General features: G+C 44.3%; 1 protein-coding gene across 1 annotated transcript in view; it reads right to left on the bottom strand.

Moving 5' to 3' along the window:
• Positions 1-27,900, bottom strand: part of tcf25 (transcription factor 25 (basic helix-loop-helix)) — a 59,806-nt gene that overhangs the window by 28,542 nt on the left and 3,364 nt on the right. The window contains 11 exon segments of the mRNA XM_038805986.1: positions 5,636-5,741; positions 9,008-9,056; positions 9,059-9,099; positions 11,877-11,970; positions 13,106-13,205; positions 15,717-15,847; positions 16,338-16,420; positions 16,694-16,759; positions 19,608-19,726; positions 21,006-21,080; positions 21,708-21,899. Coding sequence (XP_038661914.1) covers positions 5,636-5,741; positions 9,008-9,056; positions 9,059-9,099; positions 11,877-11,970; positions 13,106-13,205; positions 15,717-15,847; positions 16,338-16,420; positions 16,694-16,759; positions 19,608-19,726; positions 21,006-21,080; positions 21,708-21,899 — 1,056 coding nt within the window.

Below are 27,900 nucleotides of genomic sequence, written 5' to 3'. Positions count from 1 at the left end.
GATGCCCAAGTACCTGAAACTCATCCCACCACCTTGAATGACAACTCTCCCAACCTCCTCTCCTGCCCCCTGGCCTCGCTAGGAAATACCTCATTCTTCCCCATGTTCAGCTTGTATCCGGAAAACCCGCCAAATCCTCCAAAATGTTCATTCCACCAATGCTCCCCAGTGGGTCCGAGATAGACACCAACACGTCGTTTGCATACAACTAGACCCCCCCACCCAAAAAAAGCAAAGGGGAGAGCGGGCACCCCCTTCAACCCAAAATACCCCGAGCTCACCCGGTTTGTCCACACTCTTGCTACCAGCGTCCTATACATCAGCCGGACCCAATCCACAAACCCCTGCTCGAACCCAAACCGTCCTAGCATCTCTCACAGATAATCCCACTCCACCCGATCAAAAGCCTTCTCTGCATTCATTGCCAATGGCCACCTCCACATCCTGCCCCTCCAGGGGCATCATGATCACATTAAGTAACCTCCTCACATTCGACGACAACTGCCTAGCCTTCACAAACCCTGTCTGATCTTCGCCTGTCACCCCCCGTACACAGTCCTCAATACGCGAGGACAGCAACTTGCCATCCATATTTAATAACGATATTGGGCGATAGGACCCACAGTATTCTGGATTTTTATCTTTCTTCAGTATCAGAGAAATAGATGCCTGCGATAGCGTGGGTGGGGTGGAGGGTGGGGGGAGAGCTCCCCCCTTTCCCTAGTCTCATTATATGTCCTCACCAGCAAGAGGCCCCAGGTCCCCACCAAACATTTAAAAAAACTCCACCAGGAACCCATCCGGGCCCCGGGACTTCCCTGCCTGCATCGCCCCATACTCTCCATCACATCCACCAACTAAATTGGGGATCTGAGCCCCTCCACCAGTTCCCCCTCCACCTTGGGAAACCCTAACACCCAGCCAGGGGCTCCGATTCATATAGCTTTCTGTAGAACACCTCAAATACCCCTTTCACCCCCACCGGATCCAGTACCACCTTTCCCATCCCGTCCTTAATTCTTCCAATCTCGCTACCTCCTGCTTCCTAAGTTCTGGAGCCAGCATCCTACTCTCCTTCTAACCATACTATATACTGCCCCTCTGCAACTGCCCTAATGCCTTCCCCGTGGACATCAGACCACTACATCTGGAGCTTCTGCCTCTCCTTCAGCAACCTTGCCTCTTGGGCCTCAGAGTACCTCTGTCCACACACAAAATTCCTCCACCAGCCTTGCCATCTCTGCACGTTCCTCCTTTTCTCTGTGCAGCCGGATCAAAATGAACTCTTCCTCCCCCCCCCCCCCCCCTCATACCACTGCCTTGAGCGCCTCGCATAGCATGGCAGCCGAAACCTCCCCACATCGTTAGCCTCACATACCCCAGGATGGTAGCCCTCACCCGCTCGCACACCTCCTCATCCGCTAATAACTCCACATCCGGCTTCCACTGAGCCTGCCCCCCGGGTCCACTTGCAGATTCACCCAGTTTGGCACGTGGTCTAAGACTACGATTGCCAAGTACCCAGAGTCGACAACCCCGCCAGCAACATCTTGTCCACCACAAAGAAATCAATCCAAGAATGTACCCGGTGCACATGGGAAAAGCAAGAAAACTCCTTCAGCATCAGCCTCCCAAACTTCCACTGGTCCACCCACTTGTTTACCAGCACTGCCACCCCCTTCATCTTCATGTCCAACCCCGAATGAAACACCTGCCCTACCCATCCTTTCCTCAGCCTTGTCTGATCTTCGATCTTTAGATGTGTCTCTTGTAAAAAAGCCACGTCAACCTTCAAACTCCTCAGGTGCACAAACACACGCAACTGTTTGACTGGCCGATTTAGCCCCCTCACGTTCCATGTGACCCGTTTGGTTGGGGGGGCACCCCGCCCCTTCTCCCTTGCCGACCGGCCATATCCTTTTTCAGTCCAGCCCCCAGCCTGTGTCACACGACCCTCCAAGCCCACCCTTGGATGCCCACTGTCATCACTCCTTTTCTTGCTGTGCCACAACAGCCACACCTTAGTCTCTCAAACTTCACCCCTTCTGAAAGAGGGCAGCCTTAACTCAGTTAATCCTGGCCCTCCTCTTCACCAGGTCCCCACCGAGGTACACCCGTAGCTTGTTTCCTTCCTGGGTTCACCTCCTCATCTGCCACGCCCAACTCAAAATCCTCTCTTTATCCAGGAACCAGTGGAGCTGCACCACCATCGCCCTCTGCGGCTTCCTCATCAGTGTCCTGTGCGCTCGGTCAACCTCCAAGGGCCGGTCGAAGGCCCCCTCGCTCATCAACCTCTCCAACATCTTAGCTACATACATGCCGGCACCTACTCCCTCAATATCTTCAGACATCCCCACAATTCGCAAATTCTGTTTTCTGGAGCAATTCTCCAGGTCCTCCACCTTCTCCTTCAACTGTTTCTGGGTCTCCTGCGTCACACTCATCTCGGCCACCAACGAAGCGAGCTACTCCTCGTGCTTCCCCCACCAGTGAAGCACAATGCAAACTGGAAGAACAACATCTCATCTTCCGGTTAGGCACGCTACAGCCTTCCGGCCTGAACATCGAATTCAACAACTTCAGATGATCAGCCCCACCTCGACCCATTTGTTTTCATTTCATTTTAACTTATTTTACCATTTCTTTCTTTCTTAATATACATTTAATTCCCCCCCCCCCCCCCCCCCCCAATCTTATCCACCTTTCCTGCACCTTTCTCCTCTTTGCTTCCCCCTTCCCCCACACCTACAGTTCATCCTCTGATGTTAGTTTCCCTTCTGTTTGACCTTTCACATCTTTTGTCCTCTCTGGGGACTGCCATTAACACTCTATACCCTTGGTATCTGTGGCCATTAGCACCCGGTTTCCCTGGGTTTCTGTGGCTATGACTCATCTTTCATTGTCACTCCACAGTATAAATATTTCCCACTTTCTCTGTCTGTTAGCTTTGACAAAGAGTCATCGGACTCAAAACTTTAGCTCTTTTCTCTCCCTACAGATGCTGCCAGACTTGCTGAGATTTTCCAGCATTTTCCCTTTCGTTCCCCCACCATCTCCTCCACACTCTAAAGCATCTGGCCCTGGGACTCCAGCCTCTGCTCCACATGATCAATCTCTGCTTTGAATGGCTCTACCGCCCTGACCAAGTCCTCCTGGACTTCTCTCCTCTGCTGGCAAAACTTCCCATTTAAGAAGTACACCATTTGCTCCATCGACCACTGGGCGAGCAGGACAGGCCCTTTACCCTCCTCCACCTTGACCTGTGGCGCACGAAGATTCTTCTGCTCCACCTGCTCCCTTCTTTTCGACTCACTTCTGGTCCTGGATCCATCCATCCGCCACACCAGTGGAGTCTCGCTTTCTCCAATCACTCCTGCACCTTTTTTCATCAAAACGTTCACCGTACGAGCGAGGAAAAGGTCTGAAAAATCCGCCTTGAGCGGGAGCTGCCAAATGTGCGACCACTCACTCCATGGCCGCCACCAGAAGTCGTGAATTTTTATCCTTAAGAATAGCAGGGACTTCATATGCCTTTAAGGAAAATTACTCCTCAGCGTACTCCTTCCAGTTAAGGAATATGATGTGCTGCTCAACACTGGGGTTGTGTGAAGAACATCCTTCTTCCTTTCTTTTCACCCATAGGCTTATAATGGAAGTATATGTTTTATGGTCTCCTCTGCTTTGATCATAATAAACGTTAGTAGTACCGCAATAGCAAAGCTGCACCGATACCAAGATTGGGAGAAGATCCTAAACTGGGCAAGGCACAGTGGAAGGGCCATTCAATCCGAGTCTATCAGGACATTGGGGCAGACCCCTCAAGTGCCACGCTGAAATAATGACAGCCAATCACTGTACAAAAGTGATGTGCCATGCAATATGCTGCAACCAGACAAACTGTGGGTAACCTTCCTGGGGAAGGAATTCTACTTCACTGCACTGGCCAAGGTGGATGAGGTTGTGCAAGGACATGGGCTGGCAAAGTAGCAGCAACAGCACCAACAGTGAACGCAAACTTGTTTTAAAGAAAAAGACATTTGCGCTGAACAAAGCTGCCTATCTTCGGCCTAGCTTTGGGTTCCAGGAAGGAGGGTGAGAGGCAACAGAGGGGCCGACTGGGGCATGCTGGGGGTATGTTGTGGGGGGGGGGGGGAGATAAGAGGGAAGGACAGACCCAAGGAGGGAAACGGGGGGTAGCAAATGTAGAGAGCTGGCTGCCACTGAAAACAGTGGCACCAAGAGAGGTCATCTTGGTGGTGGACCCAAAAGAAACTCCAGAGTGCAAAGGCCCAGCCACATGGAGTGAATGACAAAGACAGCCAATGCTGGGATGGCCCCTGGACAAAGGGAAACCCCAGAGTGCAGCCACATGGAAAGCAAGGTGAATGTAACCAACTTGGATGGCCCCCAAACATAGGGAAACCCAGCAATTCAGGGGCTTGACTCCCCAGTGAAAAGATCCAGAGTGTTTGCGCATCTGAAAAGTCTGAGGACCGATGTTATCTTCCTCCAGGAGACACACCTGTGGGAGAAGGACAAACTGTGGGCAAAGAAGAACTGGGTGGGTCAGACGTGGTCTTGGGAAAAGGATCTTGCAGTAAGTATTGACGAGGAGATCTGGGGCAAAATCTGGGAAAATGCCAATAGAATCTCAATCTGTAATAGTACGAAGACGACCACTTAAAATATTGCACCGTCTGCATGTTACACCAAGCTCAAGACGCAGGATAGACCCCGCTATAGCCTCACTGTGCTAAAAATACAAACTAGTGAGAGGAGACGATACACATTGTTTCTGGTCTTGTGTCAAAACTAAATCTCACTGGTTGAGCATACAAGAGTTTGAGAGGATATTTGAATGGCCTTAAGTGTTTGATCCTTTATTCTTGGTTCGAAGGCTCCCAGACTAAAAGATAATTGATGCCATTGGGAAATGGCTGTACAACATCCTAGTATTTGCAGCATGGAAGAATATCCTTTTTTCCTGGATTAGCAATAAGCTCCTTCTGTTCAGAATCGCATAAAAGATTATAGACTGCATCCCAATGGAATTTCTAATATATACACCAATCCAAATATGATGCATTCCAAAACATATGGGCCCCTAACTCAAATGCTGAGGCTCCATAGCATCTGACTTACTTCTAAAAGGTTTTCCGTAGGTTATGGAGTTCGGCCTCTAATATACTAGACACAAGATTGTGCACCACTTTGCCATGTTTTCATGGCTTGATCGTTCTCTCTTCCCCCCACCCTATTACTCATCCTCTCTACTTTTTGTTTAAGTGGAACGCCAGGTTTACTGAACCAACTGAATTGGTTTCCTCCTGATAGTGATCACGCTGCACTGTACCAGTTTTGAGCGGGTGTTGTATGGTTATAAAATTGGAAAAAACAGCAGTAAAACTATACATAAAAATGTCCCAAATGATCAAATACCATGACAGTACACACATCTGGGAAAACAAATGCTCGTTAATTGGCACCCATAGAATTGTACTTCAATCCAGTTAAGATCATTAGGATTGGGATATGGGGTGAAATAAACATTGGATGCCAAAAGTGCATCTTTGTCATTTTTTTCCCATTGAATATAACATTAAAATTATCAAACGAAACGCGGACATTTTCTCACCTCCCATTCTTCATAGAGCCGTGTCAGGAAAGCGTATTCTCGTGCTCGCAATGCAAAAAAATCAATTATCAACAAAGCACATAGTGGATCTGTCTCAGGGTCCAGGCTATAGATACAGAAATCATGAATTAGACAGTGCCAGAATTAAGAGTGATATTTGTTAAGCCTCATTTCCTACTGTATGATTTTCAATTAGCGCATATTTCCTAATTCCCAAATCTTCATTAATACTTAATGTTAGACTGATTTAGATACGAATGAGCTACTTAAAAAGTAAACTTATATTCCCATCTTTATTTTTATTTATTCGTTCTTGGGAAGTGGGCTTTGATAGGCATGCATTTATTGCCCATCCTCAATTGTCCTGGAGGTGGTGGTGGGAGAGCTGCATTCTGGAACTGCTGCCGACCTGTGGTGTGGGTTCACATACAGTGCTTTTAGGGAGGGAGTTCCAGCATTTTGATACAGTGACAGTGAAGGAACAGTGATATAGTTCCAAGTCAAGATTGTGAGTAACCTGTAGGGGAAGTTGCAGGTGGTGGCATCCACCACCTTTCTCCCAGGTGGTAGAGGTCACAGCTTTCGGTGGTCCTGTCAATGGAGCCCTGGTGAGTTGCTGCAGTGCATCATGCAGATGGTACACACTGCTGCTGTTGCTCAACAGTGGTGGAGAGAGTGAATATTTAAGGTGATGGATGGTGTGCCATTCAAGGGGGCTGCATTGTCCTGGATCGTGTGGAGCTTCTCGAGTGTTATTGGAGCTGCACTCATCCAGGCAAGTGGAGTGAATTCCATCACACTCCTGACTCCTGCCTTGCAGATGGTGGACATGCATTGGGGTATCAGGTGACGAGTTACAGGCTGCAGACTTCTCAGCCTCTGAACGGCTCTTGTCACCACAGTTTTTATATGGCTGGTCCAGGTCAATGGTAATCCCTGGGGTGTTAACAGTGGGGGAATTCAACAATGGTAATGCAATTGATGTCAAGAGATGTTTAGATTTTCTTTTGCTAGAGATGGTCATTGCCTGTCACTTGTATGGCACGGATGTTACTTGCCAAGTCTGGATATAGTCCAGCTCTTGCTGTATCTTATATTTCATAGAAACTATTTAGGTCCGAAAGAATAGAGCAATTGAAGATCTCCTTAACAGTAATCAGAAACTAGACCTAAAATTCATTTTTTGAGGTCTAACGTAAGCTGGAGACGGGTTCTTTAAAACTGAGAACCAAATTTTCTTCCCTTTAATGTTCGTAAAACTAATTTTTAAACTTCAATTGGTGGATGAGCTGGTTTAGCTAGGGGCTGGTTTAGCTCACTCAGCTAAATCACTGGCATTTAAAGCAGACCAAGCAGGCCAGCAGCACGGTTCGATTCCCGCAGCAGCCTCCCCGGACAGGCGCCGGAATGTGGCAACTAGGGGCTTTTCACAGTAACTTCATTGAAGCTAACTCGTGACAATAAGCGATTTTCATTTTTCATTTCAAAATGAATGATAAAACATTGAACTTAATTATTAATATTCTACTTAAAGCAGGTATCAATGTAATAACACTGGGGATACAAGTTCAATCACTCTTTCCATTCAGTTCCCAATCTGTCCAGTGACTGAGATGGCACAAAGGAGGTTTGTCAATGGGTTTCTGATTGCAGGACTGTTTATGGATTGGAAATAGTTCTTTTGCCTCCATTTTGCTGCAGAAGGTTCAACATTTGCTCAGGAAAAGAGAAAGTAAATACCATCGAGAACTAGGTGGAAGTGGAGGATAAAGTGCTTTCAGTTCACCAGATTGTTCATAGTTCGGAGTTAAGAGCAAGCAGGCAAATCTATAATGATCCTGTTCAGTGGCTTTATGATTAGAATAGGAGCTTGCCATGACAATTGTTACAATTAAGTTTATAATATTTTTGCGATCGTAGGCAAAATGAAGGGTGTCATGTGACCTGTTCTGAAATCTGCCTTAGAAAGCCTGGGTGGTTGGATATCAACGGAATGGTTAGATTGTTTTCTTGGGAAGAAACTGCAAGGTATTGATGCCTGCAGACAACAGTAACAGCCTTGTCTGTTAACAGTGCAGACTCCGTCTCCAGAGTTCCAGTAGATCAGAATGCCTGGTTGTGCTTTGAACTGTTCATTTATTTTATTATTTTTTCCCCCCAAAATGTAGAGTACCCAATTCATTTTTTCCAATTAAGAGACAATTTAGCATGGCCATCCACCTACCCTGCACGTCTCTGGGGTGTGGGAGCGAAACCCATGCAAACACAGGGAGAATGTGCAAACTCCACACAGACAGTGACTTAGAGCCTGGATCGAACCTGGGACCTTGGCGCCATGAGGCAGCAATGCTAACCACTGCACCACCGTGCTGCTCTAAACTGTCCATTTAGTGGGCTTTCAAGGATAGCTAACTAGCATTTCTACCTAGATACAAGGCCCATGTGATTCACATTGCCATGGGGAAGAACAAGAGAAGTCCACTGAAAAGATCAGGCTACATGCTTTCCTAGAATATCACCAAACATTAATGACAGCGTTTGGAGTCTGTCTGGATCAGGGAAAGAGGAAGCAGCTGGAGGCCAAGAAAGTGTTTATGGCACGAATACAAGTGGGGCTCAAAATGAAAAGACCAAATTTACAGGAGTTAAAACATAGCTAGAAGACTCTCCCAGCTTCGGCTTAGAATCCTTATTGTGAAAGACAGACTAAGTTACCAGACTGAGAAAAGAACAGAGATGCCCTCGGGAGCTACGAATCACTTTGGATTTATTTAGAAAAATTGAATGTGTACGGAAAAGACAGTGCACAGTATACCTGTGAACGGTGTTTTTTTGGTTGGGCTAAGAATAAGAAGGAGGGTATTGCTCTGGGGTTTAACATACAAGTTACCTACAAAGATATTGTTTATTTAGGAGTGTTTTCAGCCATTTGTTAGTTAAATTCTTAAAATGTGAAATCCTTTTTCAGATGTTAACTGAAAATAAAAAAATATTTCAAAAGGTTAATCAGTCTCTATGGGAATCAAAATAAAATGAATTAAGTTTGAACATTTATCTGCTTAGGAACCGTGACAGAAATTTATTTCATGTTGTTGTGCTAATATATATTTTCAATCACTTGAAATGGAAGACATTCCTTACAATAAGTTTTTAAACATTTTGCAGCAATGTAATGTCGAGGCTTATGGCATAGGCACTTACAGTTTCACTGTAAATTCAAATTTGGGGCTGGCTAGTTATTTTACAAGTATTTGTCTCGGCCCAGTCATGGAAGTTAATTTGGTGAATCTTTTCCTTAATGAACATTTCAACCTCAAAAAGATGACAAAGATACCATGTGATGTGTGTTAACAAGTGATTTCTGATTCTTACCTGCGGATAAGCTTACAAAACTCCAGTGCAGTGCGTGGGCAGCCCCTTTCTCGAGGAATATCATATGCTTATAGAGTGCAAGGAAGAATGACCTGTCCAAATACAAAGAGGGGAGTATCTACATCAGGTAAAATAACTTAATTAAGCAGTAAAAAGCACTCTTCAAGTCAATCACTATTGCAAATTGCCTGGTGTACAAATTCTAAGTGATGTAAATTATCCAAAAATTTCAAGTGAACCAACCAGAGAGCAGGTTATTTTAGACTTAGTATAGTGTAATGTGCCAGGATTAATTAACAAACTCAAGAGTAACGGCACTTCTAGGTCGCAGCAACAATATGATTGAATTTTTCATTGGGTTTGAAAGGAAAGTTTGAAAGGAAAAAGAATGGGTCTAAGATAAGTTTTTTAAACTTAGAAGTGCAACTAGATAGGCATGAAAGATAGGCTAGCTGAAGTAAACAGGGACACTAGGCTAGGGGTTACATCAATAGAGAAGCAGCAGCAGACATTTAAGAATACTCAGAACAAGTATGTAAAACCGGATAGCAGGAGTTTCTACAGGTATTTAAAAAGGAAGAGCAAGTAGAGGGAGTGTTGGTCTCTGGAGACTGACAATGGGGAGTTAATAACAGATAATTAGAAAATGGCGGATGTAATGAACAAATATTTTGCTTTGATCTTCACTATAGAAGATACAAAAATATTCGAGGAATATCTGTAAATCAAGAGATGGAAGGGAGAGGGCAACTTGGTGAAATTACAACCACTAGAGAAGCTGTACTGAAGAAAATGGTGGAGTTGGGGGCTGACAAGTCTCTGGGTCCTGGTGGACTTCACTCTAGGGTCTTAGAAGAGGTGGCTAATAAGGCAGGAGTTACACTGGTGTTAATTTTTCGAAATTCACTGGATTCTAGAATAGTTCCATCAGATTGGAAAGTAGCAAATATAAAGGTAAAAGGTAAAGTCGCCGTAGTTCCAGATGATCATAGGGAAAACAGCTGACTGGTGGTGATTTAATTTGAGGATCACCACATTTCAGATGAGGGGCAAAGTTGAGAAGGTGCAGACTCCATGAATAATCTCAGCCGATACGGGAATTGAACCCATGCTGTTGGCCGCGCTCTGCATCATAAACCAGCAGTCCAGCCAACTGAGCTAAACCGGCCTTCACTCGCAAATACCCCTCCATGAAGGGGGGGGAGGCAGAACACAGGAAACTATAGGCCAGCTCACTTGACATCTGCCATGGGGAAGGCGTTAGAATTGATCATTAAGGAGATTATAACTGGGCACTTAGAGAAACCCAAGATAATTGGGGAGAATCAGCATGGCTTTTTTGAAAGGCAAACCATGTTTAACAAATTTATTGGTGTTCTTTGAAGGAGTAACTTGCGCTTTGTGCAAAGGGGAGCCTGTACGCATACTGTCCTTGGATTTGTGGAAGGCATTTGATAACGTGCTACATCAAAGATTATGGAAAATAAACACTTGTGGTGTAAGAGGTAACATATTAGCCTGGATAGATTGGTTGGTTGGCAGAAAACAAAATGTGCATAAATGGGTCTTCTGATTGGCAGGATGTGACATGTAGAGTCCCGCAGGGGTCTGTGTTGGAGCCTCAATTTTTTTACAGTTTTTATCAGTGACTTAGAGAGGAGTGAAAGCATGGTAGCTAAATTTGCAGGTGACAAAGATAGGTCAGAATGTATGCTGGGTAGAAAGAGGTCACAGACGGATCCATATAGGTTGGATGAGGGGGCAAACATCTGGCAGATGGAAGCATAATGTGGAAAAATGATCACTTTGGCAGGAAGAATAAAAAAGCAGAGTATTAAGTAAATGGAGAATGGCTTCAGAATTCTGAGGTGCAAGAGGGATCTGGGTGTTCTAGTGCATAAGTCACAAATCGTCCCCTTATTTAAGGAAGAATGTAAATGTAGGTGGTTCATAGGAGGTTTACTAGATTGATACCTGGAATGAGTGGGTTGTCTTATGAGGATAGTTTGACAGACTGGGCTTGTTACCACTGGATCTAAAGTGAGGGATGACTTAATTAAGCCTATATAAGATCCTGAACAGTCTCGATGAGGTGGAAATGGAAAGGATGTTTCCTCTTGTGGGTGAGTCCAGAACTAGGAGTCACTGTTTTAAAATTAGGGGTCATCCTAAGGACAGATGGGGAAAATAAATTCTCTCAAAGGGTTGTGCGACCTTGGAACATCCAGCCTTAGAAGGCAGTGCAGGCAGTCACTGAATATTTTTAAGGCAGAGATAGATTGATTCCCATGCCTAAGAAGAATCTAAGGTTATCGGAAATAGATGGGAATGTAAGAAACTGAAGCACAAACAGATCAGACATGATCTTATCGAATAGCAGAGAAGTTCAGAGAAGCCGAATGCCTTACTTCTGCTCCTATTTTGCATGTTTTCTCATCATGACATGCAGGCACTTCAGTAAGACAGTTATTCCTCTTCTTGCTCAACTAACAGGCTAAACCCAATAATAGTCCTAATTTGGTTCTGCACAAGGTATGTTGTACTTAAAAATTCATGTGCGAAATTACCAACTGCGAGCAAACATATCAACTGGTGTTGTTACTATGATAGGTGTGGATAACAAGAATCGGATTAAGATTTGTTAATATGAAAAATCATCGAGCTGACATGTTATCATTTTTCTCTCCATAGATGTTGCCTGACCTTCTGAATATTTCCAGCATTTGTTTTAATTTTAGGTCAATATTATTACGGATTGAAACAAGTGGCTGGTTTACGATGCAAGGAACAAATATTGAAAAAGTACAGCTTCTAACAATTCAAAGAGATGCTCTCTATACCAAGATTAAATCCAACACTTAGTACAAACCTGTTCTCAGCTTGGCGATAATCTAACCGGCTATTTCCACTGGTCAGGCTAAACACCGGATGAAATGCACTTTCAAAACAGTATAGTGCTTTTTCTGAATAGAGGAAAATGAGAAAAAATAACTTATTAATGTATTACGCTTTGGCATCTTTGATAAACCTCCCTAACTCTTCTAAGAAACATGATAGAAAATTTCCCTGTTTCTACAATGGACTTTTACTTCCAGCCTCATAATAGTGCAGCTGGACACTTCCCCACATATTGATTTAGCTAGCAACAGCTAGAAAAATCTAACAAAGTATTCAAGATTATGATAAGGTAAACAGTGAGAGATTATTTCCATTAATTGATGAGACAATAACAAGAGGACATACATTTCAAATGATCACCAAAGGATTAAAAAGATTAGAAAAAATACTTTAAATGGCGGTTGAAATGTGGAATTCTATGACAAGCTGTTGCTAGGCAGTACATAAATTATTCTCAAAGTAAATTACATTGCTGCTTGAAAAATGAACTATTAAAGAAGCATGGGGAGCGATCAAAGTTTACATGCAAAACATTAGTGCAGACTTCTTGGCTGAATGGCCTACTTATTATAACATTTGACAACTCTCAATCAACTTATGCCCACCGAGTAACTGTATAAAACTCAGCCAAACAATTCAGCCTATTAAAGACTATAAACAATTTGATTACCCAAATTTACTAATGGAACAGCGACTTCAATCAGGTTAGACTAAATAAGTTACAACTTGATACAGTACCTCCAGGTACTGAGGTACTGTATCAAGTACCTCTAGGTACTTTATTCAAAGTTATACATTTTATGGCAATGCTACTCCTGTGGGAAATTGAAGTACAAGGTTCCACTTCTCAAGGGCAATAATTGCTGGCCCAGCCAGTGATGCGCACATGCAGTGAACAAAAAAAACCATTTAGACATGACTAGGTTATTTAAACAGCTTTAGCAAATCAAATGGCTACACAGATGGGAGATTAATTCAAATCCTCATTGAAGCTTGCAACTATGTTTAAGAACAAACATTTTCTTAATTTCAGCCAGGTAAATGGTGAACTCAGCCAGATGTAAGTAGGCAGGGACTATGTTATTCTCTAGACCATAAGTGTTGGAGGAAAGGGAAAAAGCACTGCCAACTGGTAAGGAACTATTCTTATCAATGGCAATGTATTAACAATTTGGTATTGAAATTACAGCCGCCTCTCACCAATTAGATCACGTGCCATTTCCTGATCCTCTTGCATCCGACAGATGTCACTTAGTTGCAAAAGAGAGTCAATGTGATGTGGGTTCACACGGAGTAATGCCTAGAATCAGGGAAGAGTTATAGTAACAACAATCTATTGACTAAAGTGTCACACAACATACAAGTGGCTCGTTAATGACAAGATGTGTTTAGTTGGGGATCTGGCTCCTATTCATTTTAGTATTCTTTTTTAAAAGTAGCAAGCAGTTAAAAAACACTGGTGAAGGAGTGTTTTCCTCACTGCTTGTCTTTTGATGGCTCTAAAAATCAGGAAGTAGAATTAATATGGATCAGGATTAGGAATAACAAGGTCAGAAAACACTGGTAGTAGTCGTTGTACTACTGAACTGGACATTGAACAAGTTGGGAGGGTACGGAAGAAGAGGAGAGTCAGTCAGTTCAGGGCCTGTGGTTCTAATGTTCAAAGACTGTATTATGCAAAACCAATATTAACACTATCAATGCCATAAGTACAGGTTAGCGAGGGATCATAACTTTAAGCAATACCTTTAGAAGTTCACAGATAGATTCATTTTCTAGGTAGAATATGCAAGGTACAATATATAGTTTTTAGTGGTTAGATACTACTACTGTGATAGAATCGTGGGCATAGCAATTGGATATTTCACTTTTTAAAATTAATTCACAGGTTGTGGGAGTTTACACAATCTCAGGACGTCCCAAAGCGTTTCACAGCCAATTAAATACTTTTGAAGCATTGTACTATCCAAAACAAAGCAGGCAATTTGCAGACAGCAAACTTCCACAGATAGCAAAGTGATAATCATAGATAATCTGTTTTATGATGTTAGTTGAGGGATAGATATTGTCCAGGAATCCGGATTCCAATTACTGTAGAAATTTAAAGTTAATTTATGCGGCACGGTGCCGCAGTGGTTAGCACTGCTGCCTCAGCTCCAGGGTCCCGGGTTCAATTCCGACTTTGGGTGACTGTCTGTGTGGAGTTTGCACTTTCTCCCAGTGTGTGCGTGGGTTTCCTCCGGGTGCTCTGGTCTCCTCCCACAATCCAAAGATGTGCAGGTTAGGTGGATTGGCCATGATAAATTACCCCTCAGTGTTCTAAAAGTTAGGTGGGCTGACTGGGTTACGGGGATAGGGTGGAGGCGTGAGCTTAAGTAGGGTACTCTTTCCAAGGGCCGGTGCAGACCCGATGGGCCAAATGTCCTCCTTCTGCACTGTAAATTCTATGATTCTATAAGTAGGAGATAGAGAACAGAAAAAAGGAAGGCTTGAGTTTATATAATGGTTTTCACAATCTCAGGACATCCCAAAGCATTTCATAGCCAATTAAATACTTTTGAAGCATTGTAATATCCAAAACAAAGCAGACAATTTGCAGACAGCAAACTTCCACAGACAGCAAAGTGATGATCATAGACAATCTGTTGTAATGATATTAATTGAGGGATAGATACGGTGCAGGACACTGGGGAGAACTCCTGCTCTTCTTTGAGTAATATCATGGGATCTTTTCAATCCACTTGAGAGCACTGATAAGATTTTGGTTCAACTTCCTGCAAAGGACAGCAACTTTGACAGTGCAACACTCCCTCAATACTCAAGTTTCTGGAGCGGAACATGAATCCGCAGCCTCCTGACTTCTTGTTATGGGCACGGTTGATGGGAAATGCCAAGTTGCTCAAATCCTTGAAGTGAAACTGGAAACAACTGCCCTCACCAGCATTTGCAATCTGTATAGAATGAGAGGTTTGAAATTCCCATCCCTACTTGCTCTTGCGAAGATGGTAGTGAGTTGTCTTCTTGAGCCGTTGCAGTCCCTGAAGTGTAGGTACACCCACAGTGCTATTAGGGAGGGATTTTTACCCAGCGACAGTGAAGGAACGGCAATACATTTCCCAGTCAGGATGATTTGTGACTTGGAGGGGAACCTCCAGATGGTGGTGTTCCCAGGTATCCGCTGCCCTTGCTTTCTAGATGGTTGTGGTCACAGGTTTGGAAGGTGCTGCCTAAAGGGCCTTGGTGAGTTCATGCAGTGCATCCTGTAGATAATACACACTGCTGCTACTGTTCGTTGTTGGAGGGAGTGAATGTTTCTGGAAAGGATACCAGTCAAATTGGCTTTGTCCTGGATTGTCCTCAAGCTTCTTGAGGGTTTATTGGAGCTGCACCCATCCAGGCAAGTAGAGAGCTTTCCATTATATTCCTGACTTGTGCTTTGTAGATGGTGGACAGGCTGTTGGGAGTCAGGAGGCGAATCACTCGCCGCAGGATTCCTAGCCTCTAACCTGTTCTTGTAGCCACAGTATTTATATGGCCAGTCGTGTTCAGTTTCTGGTCAGTTTCTAGTGGAGCATGAACTTTGTAAACAACCTCTATATGCAGAATTCTTATGCAAATGGTTAAAGAATGAGTATATTTAGACTATAATGGTTACATCTGATTTGTTCCCAACTCAGCAGTACAACTGTAGATACATAGTGAAATCTTAAAAGACAATTTAGACAATGCTATAACTCTTTTCCTTTCCTACCTAAATCAGGTAATGTGATTGTCACATGCTTTAATTTGTGAACATCTATTGACAACCTACCAGAATATTATTTGGATCCATAGAATCTACTGCATCCAAGAACTTGAACTGGGCCTGTTGATAATCCCGATTGTGTTCAAACCTAAAATACTGAGCTCCTCCCTTTGTCTCGATCAGCTGCATCGAAATCCCTATATGTGACAAAGCAAAAGTTCTGAATTGATTCTGATTTTCAACACTACTGTAATACCTCCCACAAGTCCCGAAAGTAGTGCTGTTCGGTGAACTGGACATTCTGAATTCTCCCTCAGTGTACCCGAACAGGTGCCGTAGTGTGGCGATTCGGGTATTTTCATAACAACCTCATTAATGTAAGCCCACTTGTGACACTAATAAAGATTATTATTAGATAATGTGGAGTATGTTAGATAGTTGAACAATGTCTATTTTTGGGTTGGGGGTGGAAGGGAAGCAGCAAACATTAAACCAATGCAATTTCAAAAGTGTGAATTATTTTACGACATGGCTGCTTTTGTTGCATTTCTTATATGCCAGTAGTTTGGTAGACATTCGCACCATTCTTCATTGTCTAAAGGTAGCCGAACTGAATCAGTTTTAACCGAGTTGCATTGTGAAGCCACTTATTTAATAAAACAGTATAGGTAGCTAACATATATTTACCTGTTTTAGTGTATCGTGGCCAAGTATCTTTTGGTGTTGTGAGCCATATACTCCTGTGCAATGAACGATGCCGCTGCTTCGACCTGATTTGAAAGATTTTAAGTGGAAAAAGTAGTAAATTTTGAAAGCTTTAGCTCAATTAAAAAGTGAAAAATATTTCAGCAAATAGCACACAGAATTAAAGACAATTTAAGCAGAAATCAAAACTTTAAAAATTTTCCCCAGTTACACAAAAGTTATTGAATTAAACACGAGATTGAAATTAGATAATGCAAGAATATATCAGATACCACAATTCAAATAGGTTGAAAACCATGGTTCTTAGTTCACAACACCTGCACAATAAATTAGCTAACCTTTGATCTCCAAGAACTGCTCGAGCCCCAAAATACCTCTTTAGTTCAGTTTCTGGATTCAAATTCCTGCAGGAAATGAAAGTTAATTTATGCTAAGTAGGAGATAGAGAACAGAAAAAAGGAAGGCTTGAGTTTATATAATGGTTTTCACAATCTCAGGACGTCCCAAAACGTTTCACAGCCAATTAAATACTTTTGAAGCGTTGTAATATCAAAAACAAAGCAGGCAATTTGCACACAGTAAACTTCCAGACAGCAAAGTGATGATCATAGATAATCTGTTGTGGTGATATTAGTTGAGGGATAGATACTGCACAGGACACTGGGGAGAACTCCTGCTCTGCTTTGAGTAATATCGTGGGATCTTTTCAATCCACCTGAGAGAACTGATGAGATTCTGGTTCAACTTCCTGCATAGGATAGGAACTTTGACAGTGCAACACTCCCACAATACTCAAGTATCTGGAGTGGAACTTGAATCCGCAGCCTCTTGACTTCTTGTTATGGGCACGGTTGATTGTAAATGCCGAGTTGCTCAAATCCTTGAAGTGAAACTTGAAACAACTGTGGTGATCCTCAGATTAAATCATCAGCAGTCAGTTACCTCCCTCAAAGACAAAAGCAGCCAATGGTCTATGACGACTTTACTTTACAACGGTCCAAACAATCTTAACTTAATCGCCTCAGCTATCTCTCCCCAATCTGTTCTAGAACACCTTATAGATTTTAAAATCTATAAGAATCTAGTAACTATTACCACAGTGCCTTCATGTCAGTTGGGGTTGCTTCTGATGTTAACTGGTAGTTTGCTTTTCAAATCTGGCTTCCTTCACATTGTTTACTGAGAGTTAAGCAGCTATTCCTGCTTTTGGCTGAGGTCTAAAGCCACTCCTTGCATACGTTTCAGTATCCTCTTAAATACATTTTTGCCATTAATGTCTCCCTTATCTTAGTCAATTTCGTTAGAACTGCTCTCTCCCAGACTTGATTAACTTCATCTCTTTATTTTAGCTTTTAGAGTTTAGAAAAGTAAATTACTTTATACACCTTATTACGATCCCAGACCAGATTCCAACAGGGGCTAATATACTGGATCGAAACTCCAATATTTTAGTTTGTTTTTGAGACTGTGTGGAAAGAATGATTCGTTCCAGGAGTGATTGCGTGAATAAATAAGGCTTTGGTATTTTTAAAACACCACATTATGAATAGAACATTAAACTTTTTAACTTCACACCCAAAAAGAACAGCTTACAATTACCCCTTAAACCCTACTATTCAAATTTCCATTAAACAAAAGAAACATACAGTTGTCAATTTATCTTAATGTGGGAAAAATCTGACGAGTCAGAATACACGAGGGAGATAGAGAACCTAGTGGAGTGGTGTAATGACAACACTCTATCCCTCAATGCCGGCAAAACTAAAGAGCTGGTCACTGACTTCAGGAAGCAAAGTACTGTACACACCCCTGTCTACATCAACGGGGCCGAGGTGGAGATGGTTGACAGATTCAAATTCCTAGGTGTGCATATCACCAACAATCTGTCCTGGTCCACCCATGTTGCGCTACCACCAAGAAAGCACAACAGCACCTATACTTTTGCAGGAAACTAAGGACATTCAGCATGTCCACACTGACTCTTAACAGCTTTTACAGATGCACCATAGAAAGCAACCTATCTGGCTGCATCACAGCCTGGTATGGCAACTGGTAAGCCCAAAGCCGCAAGGAACTACAGAGAGTCCATGTCACAAACCCGCCTCCCATCCATTGACTCTACCTACACCTCCAGTGCCTTGGGAAAGCGGGCAGCATAATCAAAGACCCCTCCCACTCGGCCTACACACTCTTCAAACATCTTCCATCGGGCAGGAGATACCAAAGTCTGAGAACACTAACAGATTCAAAAACAGCTTCTTCCCCGTTGTTACCAGACTCCTAAATGACCTTCTTATGGACTGACCTGTATGCTTCACCCGATGCCAGTGTACACCTCGTGTTGCCCTGTTATGTATTTTCTTATCATGTACTAAATGGTCTGTTTGAGCTGCTCCCAGAACAATACTTTTCACTGTACTTTGGTATACGTGACAATAAACAAATCAAATCCAAATTGTGGACTCAGCACCGGCACAATCACAATTTAATTCCTCTCTCCAAAGCCTTCTTCAAAAACCTAAAGTTTTTTCAAAATGTCTCTCTGCTTTCATTGGCTCCACACAGCAAAGATCTCAGCAGGCTGCAAAGCACACAAACTCCCGAGACTTTCCCAGTCCATTAGTCCAGACTGATAAAGCATATTTGTTGTTTGGGAGGGTGAAAAAGGGAAAGAATTTGTACAGAATTCTGGCTGCTAAAAGCACCCAGGCCCTACAAAACAGAATTCTTTCTTGAAAAAAAGATGACCACTGCAGTCAAACACACTCTAACCCCAGGCTTTTAACCCTTAAATTGCCCGATACTTAGAATCCAATATTCCTAAAGTTTTCCAGTTGTCAGAACCTTCCCTATGATACCTTTCTTTCATACCTTGCATCTCATATCCTTTGAATCCTAACAACCCATTCAGATCTATTCTTGCTCTGTACCCATTCTTACTAAATTGTCTCAGGTAAACATCTATTTGCAGTCTTGCTAGGCTCACAGTTTAGATCCACAGTCACTCTGTCCCTTGCCTTAGCTATCTTACCAAGTTTAAAAATATGACCAGAGCATAACTAACAAAAATTTTTACAATTTCTTGGATTTCCCAGTTGTGTTTTCAAGGCGAGAGTGCACCATCTAGCCACAGTGTATACAGTAAATTAAATAACTTAACCTCATAAAAAAGCAACAATGTTCACAAATTGTCAAAATGCCAAAACTAACATTATAGCTCCTACATGATCAAAATATGATTTTATTCCTCACCTATGTTCAACATACAACAATGGTCTGGTTTCTGCACTGACAGTGTGCGTTTGGTACTGGAAACCATTGGATCCATCAATCTCTTGTAGAATGCTATCAATGTCATCAGTAGCACCTTCCTGAAAGAGGACAAACACCTTGAAAGACTTTGCAGGACAACTCCACTTATTGTTAAGACTGAAGCAATTGGGAATTATGGAGTGAGACACTGCGTGGGGTAAACGGGACCTCCACTTGTGCAAGGATGAGCCTGATACAGCTTAGGTGGTGCACAGGATGCATATGGCTTGGACAAGAATGAGTGAGTTCTTTCAGGGGGTAGGAGATGAGTGCGAGAGGTGTGGGCAGGGGCCAGCGAATCACACGCATGTGTTTTGGGGTTGCAAAAAAATCGGGAAGATTCTGGACCGGAGTGTTCACGGGCATAGCCAGGATAATGGAGGAGGGGGTGGACCCGGACCCTTTGGTGACGATATTTGGGGTTTCAGAGAAGCCGAAGTTCATGGAGAGGAGGAAGGCCGATGAAGCGGCCTTCGCCTCTATTTGCACGGCAGCGAATTTTGCTGGAGTGGCGGTCGGCATTGCCACCGGGGATAGCGGCTTGGTTGGGTGACCTGTACGACCTCCTTCGGTTGGAGAAGATAAAGTATGAGTTAAGGGGCTCTGCAGGGGAGTTTGAGAAAAGGTGGGGGATGTTTGTGACCGTGTTTGAAGCGGGTGGGGGACGGGGTGAAAAAGGGAAAGAATTTGTACAGACTGTATAATTGATTGCTGGGAGGTATGTTTCCCGGGGTGTTTATTTGCTGTAACCTATTTTGATACACATTTGTAATAAAATGCATTTTTAAAAAAAAGATTGCAGCAGAAAGTAGACTTATTCAGGTTGGTCATTTTAAGTTCAAAATAGCCTGTAAGGAAATAAAGTACTTTTAAGAAAAGAAAGAAAGAAAATCGCTTATTGTCACGAGTAGGCTTCAATGAAGTTACTGTGAAAAGCCCCTAGTCGCCACATTCCGGCGCCTGTCCGGGGAGGCTGGTACGGGAATCGAACCGTGCTGCTGGCCTGCTTTAAAAGCCGGTGATTTAGCCCAGTGAGCTTTAGCACTAGAAGCAAACATTGCACTTACTTCCCTTCCGTTTGATACACTAAAATAGAAAAGTAGTTACTTGTATTAACCAGGGGCTGGTTTAGCACAGTGGGCTAAATAGCTGACTTGTAACAAGGCCAGCAGCGCGGGTTCAATTCCCGTACTGGCCTCCCCGAACAGGCGCCAGAATGTGGCGACTAGGGCCTTTTCACAGTAACTTCATTGAAGCCTACTTGTGACAATAAGCTATTATTGTAACATTTGCAAGTGTTGCTTAATTACCATTCACAACAACCATTCACATCATTACCTGGAAATCAGCAGGAGTACTGGTACATTGTTTCTTTCTCTTTTTTTTCCGTTTGGGCTTGTTACCTGAATTTGTCTAAGAATCAAAAAATATACTTTTCTTCAGAGATATTCCATGAAATATAAACTAATGTCCTTTTTAAACATGTAAACATAAACCCTCAAGATTTGTGTAGCAACCATTTAACAGTAAAATGAATGGGTGGGTTGGACATTTTGAACTTCATGCACATCCACATTTGTTACAGTGCAAACTTATAATTTTTCCAAAAATAGCTAGTGTTGTGGTGGATTTTATACGCAATTGGCCTGAATTTCTATGGAAATACATTTTTTGATTATTTGGACTGTTTCCCCAGTGGGGAATCACTTGAGCAGTGAATTTAAAAGCCCGAATTGGGTTAAAGTCTTCCATCTCAGAAGGGCATCTTAACCCTGTTCCAGGATTTATATCAGCAACACTATTGGAGATCTGCCAGGCGTAATGAATTTTGGCACAATGCAGAAACAGCTTTTCTGTTATAGAGTCCAACAAACACAGTGAATTCATTTAGATTTGAGGTGTATTTCTATTAAAAACCATGTTGTATAAAAGCTTTTCCTGCACAGTTCTTCAAGGACCCGGTGGTGAAGTACAATTCACAAACCATTGTAGTTTTAAATTAATCACTAAACTCCAAACATGCAAATGCTGAAATTTGACCTGCAATACGGCAGATTCATTTTCCAATTCTTCATTTTCCTTTTCTAATTCTTCATTTTGTAAATTCTGTGTTGCTGGAGTTTGATCATCCTCCCCAGTCAAAGGGTCTTTGAGTCTCAGACTGATACCATTTGGTTCTTCTGCAGGATTTTCCTCGTTCACTGCATCATTCTCTGCATCAGGATCACTTATCTACAGGAATAGAAAAAGTACAAAAACATATAAGGCTCTATTGACCTCCATTTATTACAGCCATAAGATCCATTGTCTTTTGTATTTCTCACTCTTTCACGGTAAATGCTTTCCCAAGTACTATAACTACATATACTGTAATCAATTCATCAGGATTACATGTATGCATCATGAAAATCGCTTATTGTCACAAGTAGGCTTCAATGAAGTTACTGTGAAAAGCCCCTAGTCGCCACATTCCGGCACCTGTCCGGGGAGGCTGGTACGGGAATCATTATGTCCGAAATGAAAGAATTGAAAATAGCCAGCCTAATACTGAAATCCATAGCAACAAATACTGAGTTTGCTACTGATACTCATAAAATTGAAGATACTAAAGTTATGGAATAACCCAGGGACATCCTTTTCAATCCTTGGTTTCATTATTTGGATTTGATTTTTTGTTACACGTACTGAGGTATAGTGAAAAGTATTGTTCTGCGTGCAGTCCAGACAGATCGTTCCAGACATGAGAAAGCACAGGACATACATCAGGTGAAGCATATGGAGTACAGTACTACTAAATAGAGCAGATTTGTTAAGAGATCAGTTCTGTCCTTAAGAGTGTCATTTAGGAGTCTGGTAACAGCAGGGAAGAAGCTGATTTTGAACCTGTTAGTGCGTATTCTCAGACTTTTGTATCTCCTGCCCTATCAAAGAGAGATTAACCTGGGTGGGTTGATTATGCTGCTGCTTTCCCAAGGCAGCAGGAGGTGTAGACAGAGTCAATAGATGGGGGACGATTTTGTGTGATAGACTAGGCTGTGTTCACGACTCTGTAGTTCTTTACGGTCTTGGGTCGAGCAGCTGCCATATCAGGCTGTGATGCAGCCAGACAGGATGCTTTCTATGATGCATCTGTCAAATTTGGTAAGAGTCACTGTGTATATGCCGAATTTCCTTAGTTTCCTAAGGAAGTACAGGTGCTGTTGTGCTTTCTTGGTCAATGTGGGTGGGCCAGGACAGATTGTTGGTGATGCGCACACCTCAGAATTTGAAGCTGTCAACCATCTGCACCTCGGCCCCGTTGATGCAGACAGGGCTGTGGGCAATACATCACTTCCTGAAATCAATGAACAGCCCTTTAGCTTTGCTGATGTGAGGGAGAGGTTGTTGGCATTACACCATGCCACTAGGTTATCTATCACCTTCCTGTACTCTGACTCATCGTTGTTCGAGCTCGTCCCCTACGATTGGGTCATCAGCAAAACTGTAGATGAAGTTGGAGCCAAATTTTATCAGAAGCAGGGCAAAATTATTTTTTATTTAGTTACAAGAAAACAAAATCTCAATATTCCACAAGTCAAAAAGGGGAGAATAATCGGTATGTTCAACTGTATTGGTGGCAGTGGTTAGCACTGCTGCCCACGGTACTGAAGACCCAGGTTCAATCCCAGCCCTGGGTCACTTTGTGTGGAGCTTGCACATTCTTCCCGTGGGTTCATCCCCACAACCCAAAGATGTGCATGTTAGGTGGATTGGCCACACTAAATTGCCTCTTAATTGAAAAAAAATAATTGGGTACTCTAAATTTTAAAAAAGGTTCAAATATATTGTATAGCACCAAAAGAAAACTTGATTATATCAAAAACACTCATACACTCCACTTATTCGGAAAATGCAGGGCTGTTCTTGGGCATGTACAATGATAGCTTTTGCAATACAAAATAACCCAAGTTGTGGTAGCACAGTGGTTAACATTGTCGCTTCATAGCACACCAGGGTCCCAGGTTCGATTACCGACTTGGGTCACTGTCTGTGCGGAGACTGCACATTCTCCCCGTGTCTGCTTGGGTTTCCTCCGGGTGCTCCGATTTCCTCCCACAAGTCCTGAAAGACGTGCTGTTAGGTAATTTGGACATTGTGAATTCTCTCTCCATGTACCCGAACAGGTGCCGGAATGTGGCGACTAGAGGCTTTAACTTAATTGCAGTGTTAATGTTTTTTTTTAAAGTTGGGCAAGTTTGTTTGGCTGTTAAGGTCAAGGACATAGATGGACATGGGCCCCACACAGTAATTATATACCAGCATCAGTTTTGAGTGTACATCTCTTCATTCAAAAACTATTCATCAATTTGCTGAAAATTTCCATTGCTAACACACTGACCTCAACTACACAAATGTAATTAAAGTACTTTTGACATGTCCAGACAGTGTAAAAAGGTACAACTCCATTCACTAGACATAACAAACTCCCATTTCATGCAACTCTAGCACATCTTAACTCTGATCCTCTCCCTCTCTCTCACAGCCCGTCCAGCTCTCAACCTATTCACACCTTTCTCTGGTTTCTCACCCTGCTGCCCTACCTTACTGCCTCTCACGCCACTGCCCCATCACCACCTCTCATCCCACTGCTCCATTGCCACCCCTCTCATTCCACTGGCCCATCGGCACCTAACAATCGTGAGCTTCTGCTTTTCTTCCCCTCCTTTGCCTTCAAGAACAAAGAACAAAAGAACAAAGAAAATTACAGCACAGGAACAGGCCCTTCAGCCCTCCCAGCCTGCGCCGATCCAGATCCTTTATCTAAACCTGTCTCCTATTTTCCAAGGTCTACATCCCTCTGTTCCCGCCCATTCATATACCTGTCTAGATGCTTCTTAAATTATGCTATCGTGCCCGCCTCAACCACCTCCGCTGGTAAAGCATTCCAGGCACCCACCACCCTCTGCGTAAAAAACTTTCCACGCACATCTCCCTTAAACTTTCCCCCTCTCACTTTGAAATCGTGACCCCTTGTAACTGACACCCCCACTCTTGGGAAAAGCTTGTTGCTATCCACCCTGTCCATACCTCTCAATTTTGTAGACCTCAATCAGGTTCCCCCCTCAACCCCTGTCTTTCCAACGAAAACAATCCTAATCTACTCAACCTTTCTTCATAGCTAGCACCCTCCATACCAGGCAACATCCTGGTGAACCTCCTCTCCAAGGATGCCTCTCCAAGGCATCCACATCCTTCTGGTAATGTGGCGACCAGAACTTCACGCAGTATTCCAAATGTGGCCGAACCAAAGTCCTATACAACTGTAACATGACCTGCCAACTCTTGTACTCAATACCCTGTCCGATGAAGGCAAGCATGCTGTATGCCTTCTTGACCACTCTATCAACCTGCGTTGCCACCTTCAGGGTACAACGGACCTGAACTCCCAGATCTCTCTGCACATCAATTTTCCCCAAGACCCTTCCATTGACCATATAGTCAGCTCTTGAATTTGATCTTCCAAAATGCATCACCTCGCATTTGCCTGGATTGAACTGCATCTGCCATTTCTCTGCCCAACTCTCCAATCTATCTATATTTTGTTGTATTCTCTGACAGTCCTGCTCGCTATCTGCAACTCCACCAACCTTAGTATCATCTGCCAACTTGCTAATCAGACCACCTATACCTTCCTCCAGGTCATTTATGTAGATCACAAACAACAGTGGTCCGAGCACGGATCCGTGTGGAACACCACTAGTCACCCTTCTCCATTTTGAGACACTCCCTTCCACCACTGCTCTCTGTCTCCTGTTGCCCAGCCAGTTCGTTATCCATCTAGCTCAGGGGTGGGCAAACTACGGCCCGCGGGCCGCATGCGGCCCGCCAAAGGTCTTTATGCGGCCCACCAAGATCAAGTCATAAAAAAAATGTAAAAAAAAAATAAAATTAAAAAAATTTTTTTTTTTTAATAAGGTTAATGGGGGGGGGGGGGGCTGTTGGGTTACTGGTATAGGGTGGATACGTTGACTTGAGTAGGGTGATCATTGCTCGGCACAACATCGAGGGCCAAAGGGCCTGTTCTGTGCTGTTCTATGTTCTATATGAGGCGCCCAGAATCATAACCGGGTGAAGCGCCATTTTTGAAAACTAGAGAAAAAGAGGGCTAAATGCAGGATGCCGCCGGGGGAAGCGCTGAGGTATATGCCGCACGCTAATTGGTTACAACCGGGACTATTAATTAATATACTATGCGGCCCTTTAAAATTGTGAATTTCTGAATGTGGCCCTTGCACGGAAAAGTTTGCCCACCCCTGATCTAGCTAGTGCACCCTGAACCCCATACAACTTCACTTTTTCCATCAACCTGCCATGGGAAACCTTATCAAATGTCTTACTAAAGTCCACCTTAATGTCTTTTAGAATACCCAAAACTTCCCCCTTCCGTATGACTTGACCAAGAGTATTTAAACATCCATCCCTAGCACCGTCATGTCCCTCTCCTTTGTGAATAGCGATGCAAAGTACTCATTAAGAATCTCACCCATTTCCTCTGAGTCCACGCATAAATTTCCTCTTTTGTCTTTAAGTGGGCCAATCCTTTCTCTAGTTACCCTCTTGCTCCTTACATACGAATAAAATGCTTTGGGATTTTCCTTAACCCTGTTAGCCAAAGATATTTCATGACCCCTTTTAGTCCTCTTGAATGCGCGTTTGAGATTCGTCCTACTTTCCCGATATTCCTCCAAACCTTCATCAGTTTTGAGTTGCTTCGATCCTATGTATGCTTCCTTTTTCCAATAATTTTTATTATTGTCACAAGCAAGCTTACATTACCACTACAAATACTTCAATGGTTACTGTGAAAATCCCCGAGTCCCCCACCCCACACTCCGGCGCCTGTTCAGGTACACAGAGGGAGAATTCAGAATGTCTACACCTAACAGCATGTCTTTCGGGACTTGTGGCAGGAAACTAGAGCACCCGGAGGAAACCCATGCAGACACAGAGAGAATGTGAGACTCCACATGGTGACCCAAGCGGGAATCAAACCCCAGACCCTGGCGCTGTGAAGCAACATTGCTAACCACTGTGCAGCTGTGCTGTCCCACTGCCCCCTCTCACATCCTGCTGCCCCTTCACTGCCTCTCACCCAGCAGCTCCCTCACCACCTCTCACCCCGCAGCCCCCTCGCTCCACTGCCCTCCTCACCACGCCTTGCACTCTGCTGCTCCCTCACTACCTCTCTCACCTGGCTGCCACCCTCACCACCTCTCACCCCATTGCTCCCTTGCTGCCTCACACCATCCCATACCACTTCTCTCCTCTCCAATTCCTACAGATCTCAGCCCCCTCCCCTCTGTCCACCCACATTCCCTCGCCCCTCTTCCTCCATCCCATTCTCGCCACCTTCCCCTCCTCACTGTCTTCCACCCATTCCATCCCACCATTCCCTTCCCCCAACTTCCTCCCATCGCTTCCCCCAATTTCACCTACTCCCATCCCCTTCCTGTCCCACAGCGTCCTCCTCCTCTCCCCCCACCCCCTGCTCTCTCCTCTTCTCCCCCCCCCCCCCTCGGCCCCCTGCACTCCCCTCGGCCCCCCCCCCATTCTCTCCTCCACCCCACCCCCCAGGCCCCTACTCTCTCTCCTCCCCCACCCCCTGCTCTCTCCTCCGCCGCCTGCTCTCTTCTCCACCCCACCACACCCCCAAGCGCTTTCCCCCACCCCCCTGCGCTCTGCCCCACCGCCCCATACCCCTGCGCTCACCCCCAACTCCCCCGTCTCCCTGCGCTCTTCCCCCACCCCACGTCCCCCTGCGCTCTCCCCCACCCCCCCGATGCTCTCCCCCACCCCCCCCGACCCCCTGCGTTCACCCCCACGCACTTTTCCCCACCCCCCTGCGCTCTCCCCCACCCCCTACGGTCTCCCACACCCCGACCCCCTGCGCTCTCCCCCAACCCCCATCGCCCTGCGCTCTCCCCCAACCCCCCGTCCCCCTGCGCTCTGCCCCAGTCACCGTCCCCCTGCGCTCTCCCCCACTCTCCCGTGTTCTCCCCCACCCCCGACCCCCTGCGCTCTGCCCCACCCCACGAGCTCTCCCCCATACCCCTGCGCTCTCCCCCAACTCCCCACGCTCACCCCCACCCCCCCGTCCCCCTGCGCTCTACCCCTCCCCCCTCTCCCTGACCCTCCCCCCTCTCCCTGACCCTCCCCCCACCCCCCTGCGCTCTCCCCCACCTCCCTGCGCTCC

This window comes from Scyliorhinus canicula, chromosome 9, assembly GCF_902713615.1.
Source record: "Scyliorhinus canicula chromosome 9, sScyCan1.1, whole genome shotgun sequence".
Taxonomy (NCBI): Eukaryota; Metazoa; Chordata; class Chondrichthyes; order Carcharhiniformes; family Scyliorhinidae; genus Scyliorhinus; species Scyliorhinus canicula.
This window is presented reverse-complemented; position numbering and strand designations above follow the sequence as displayed.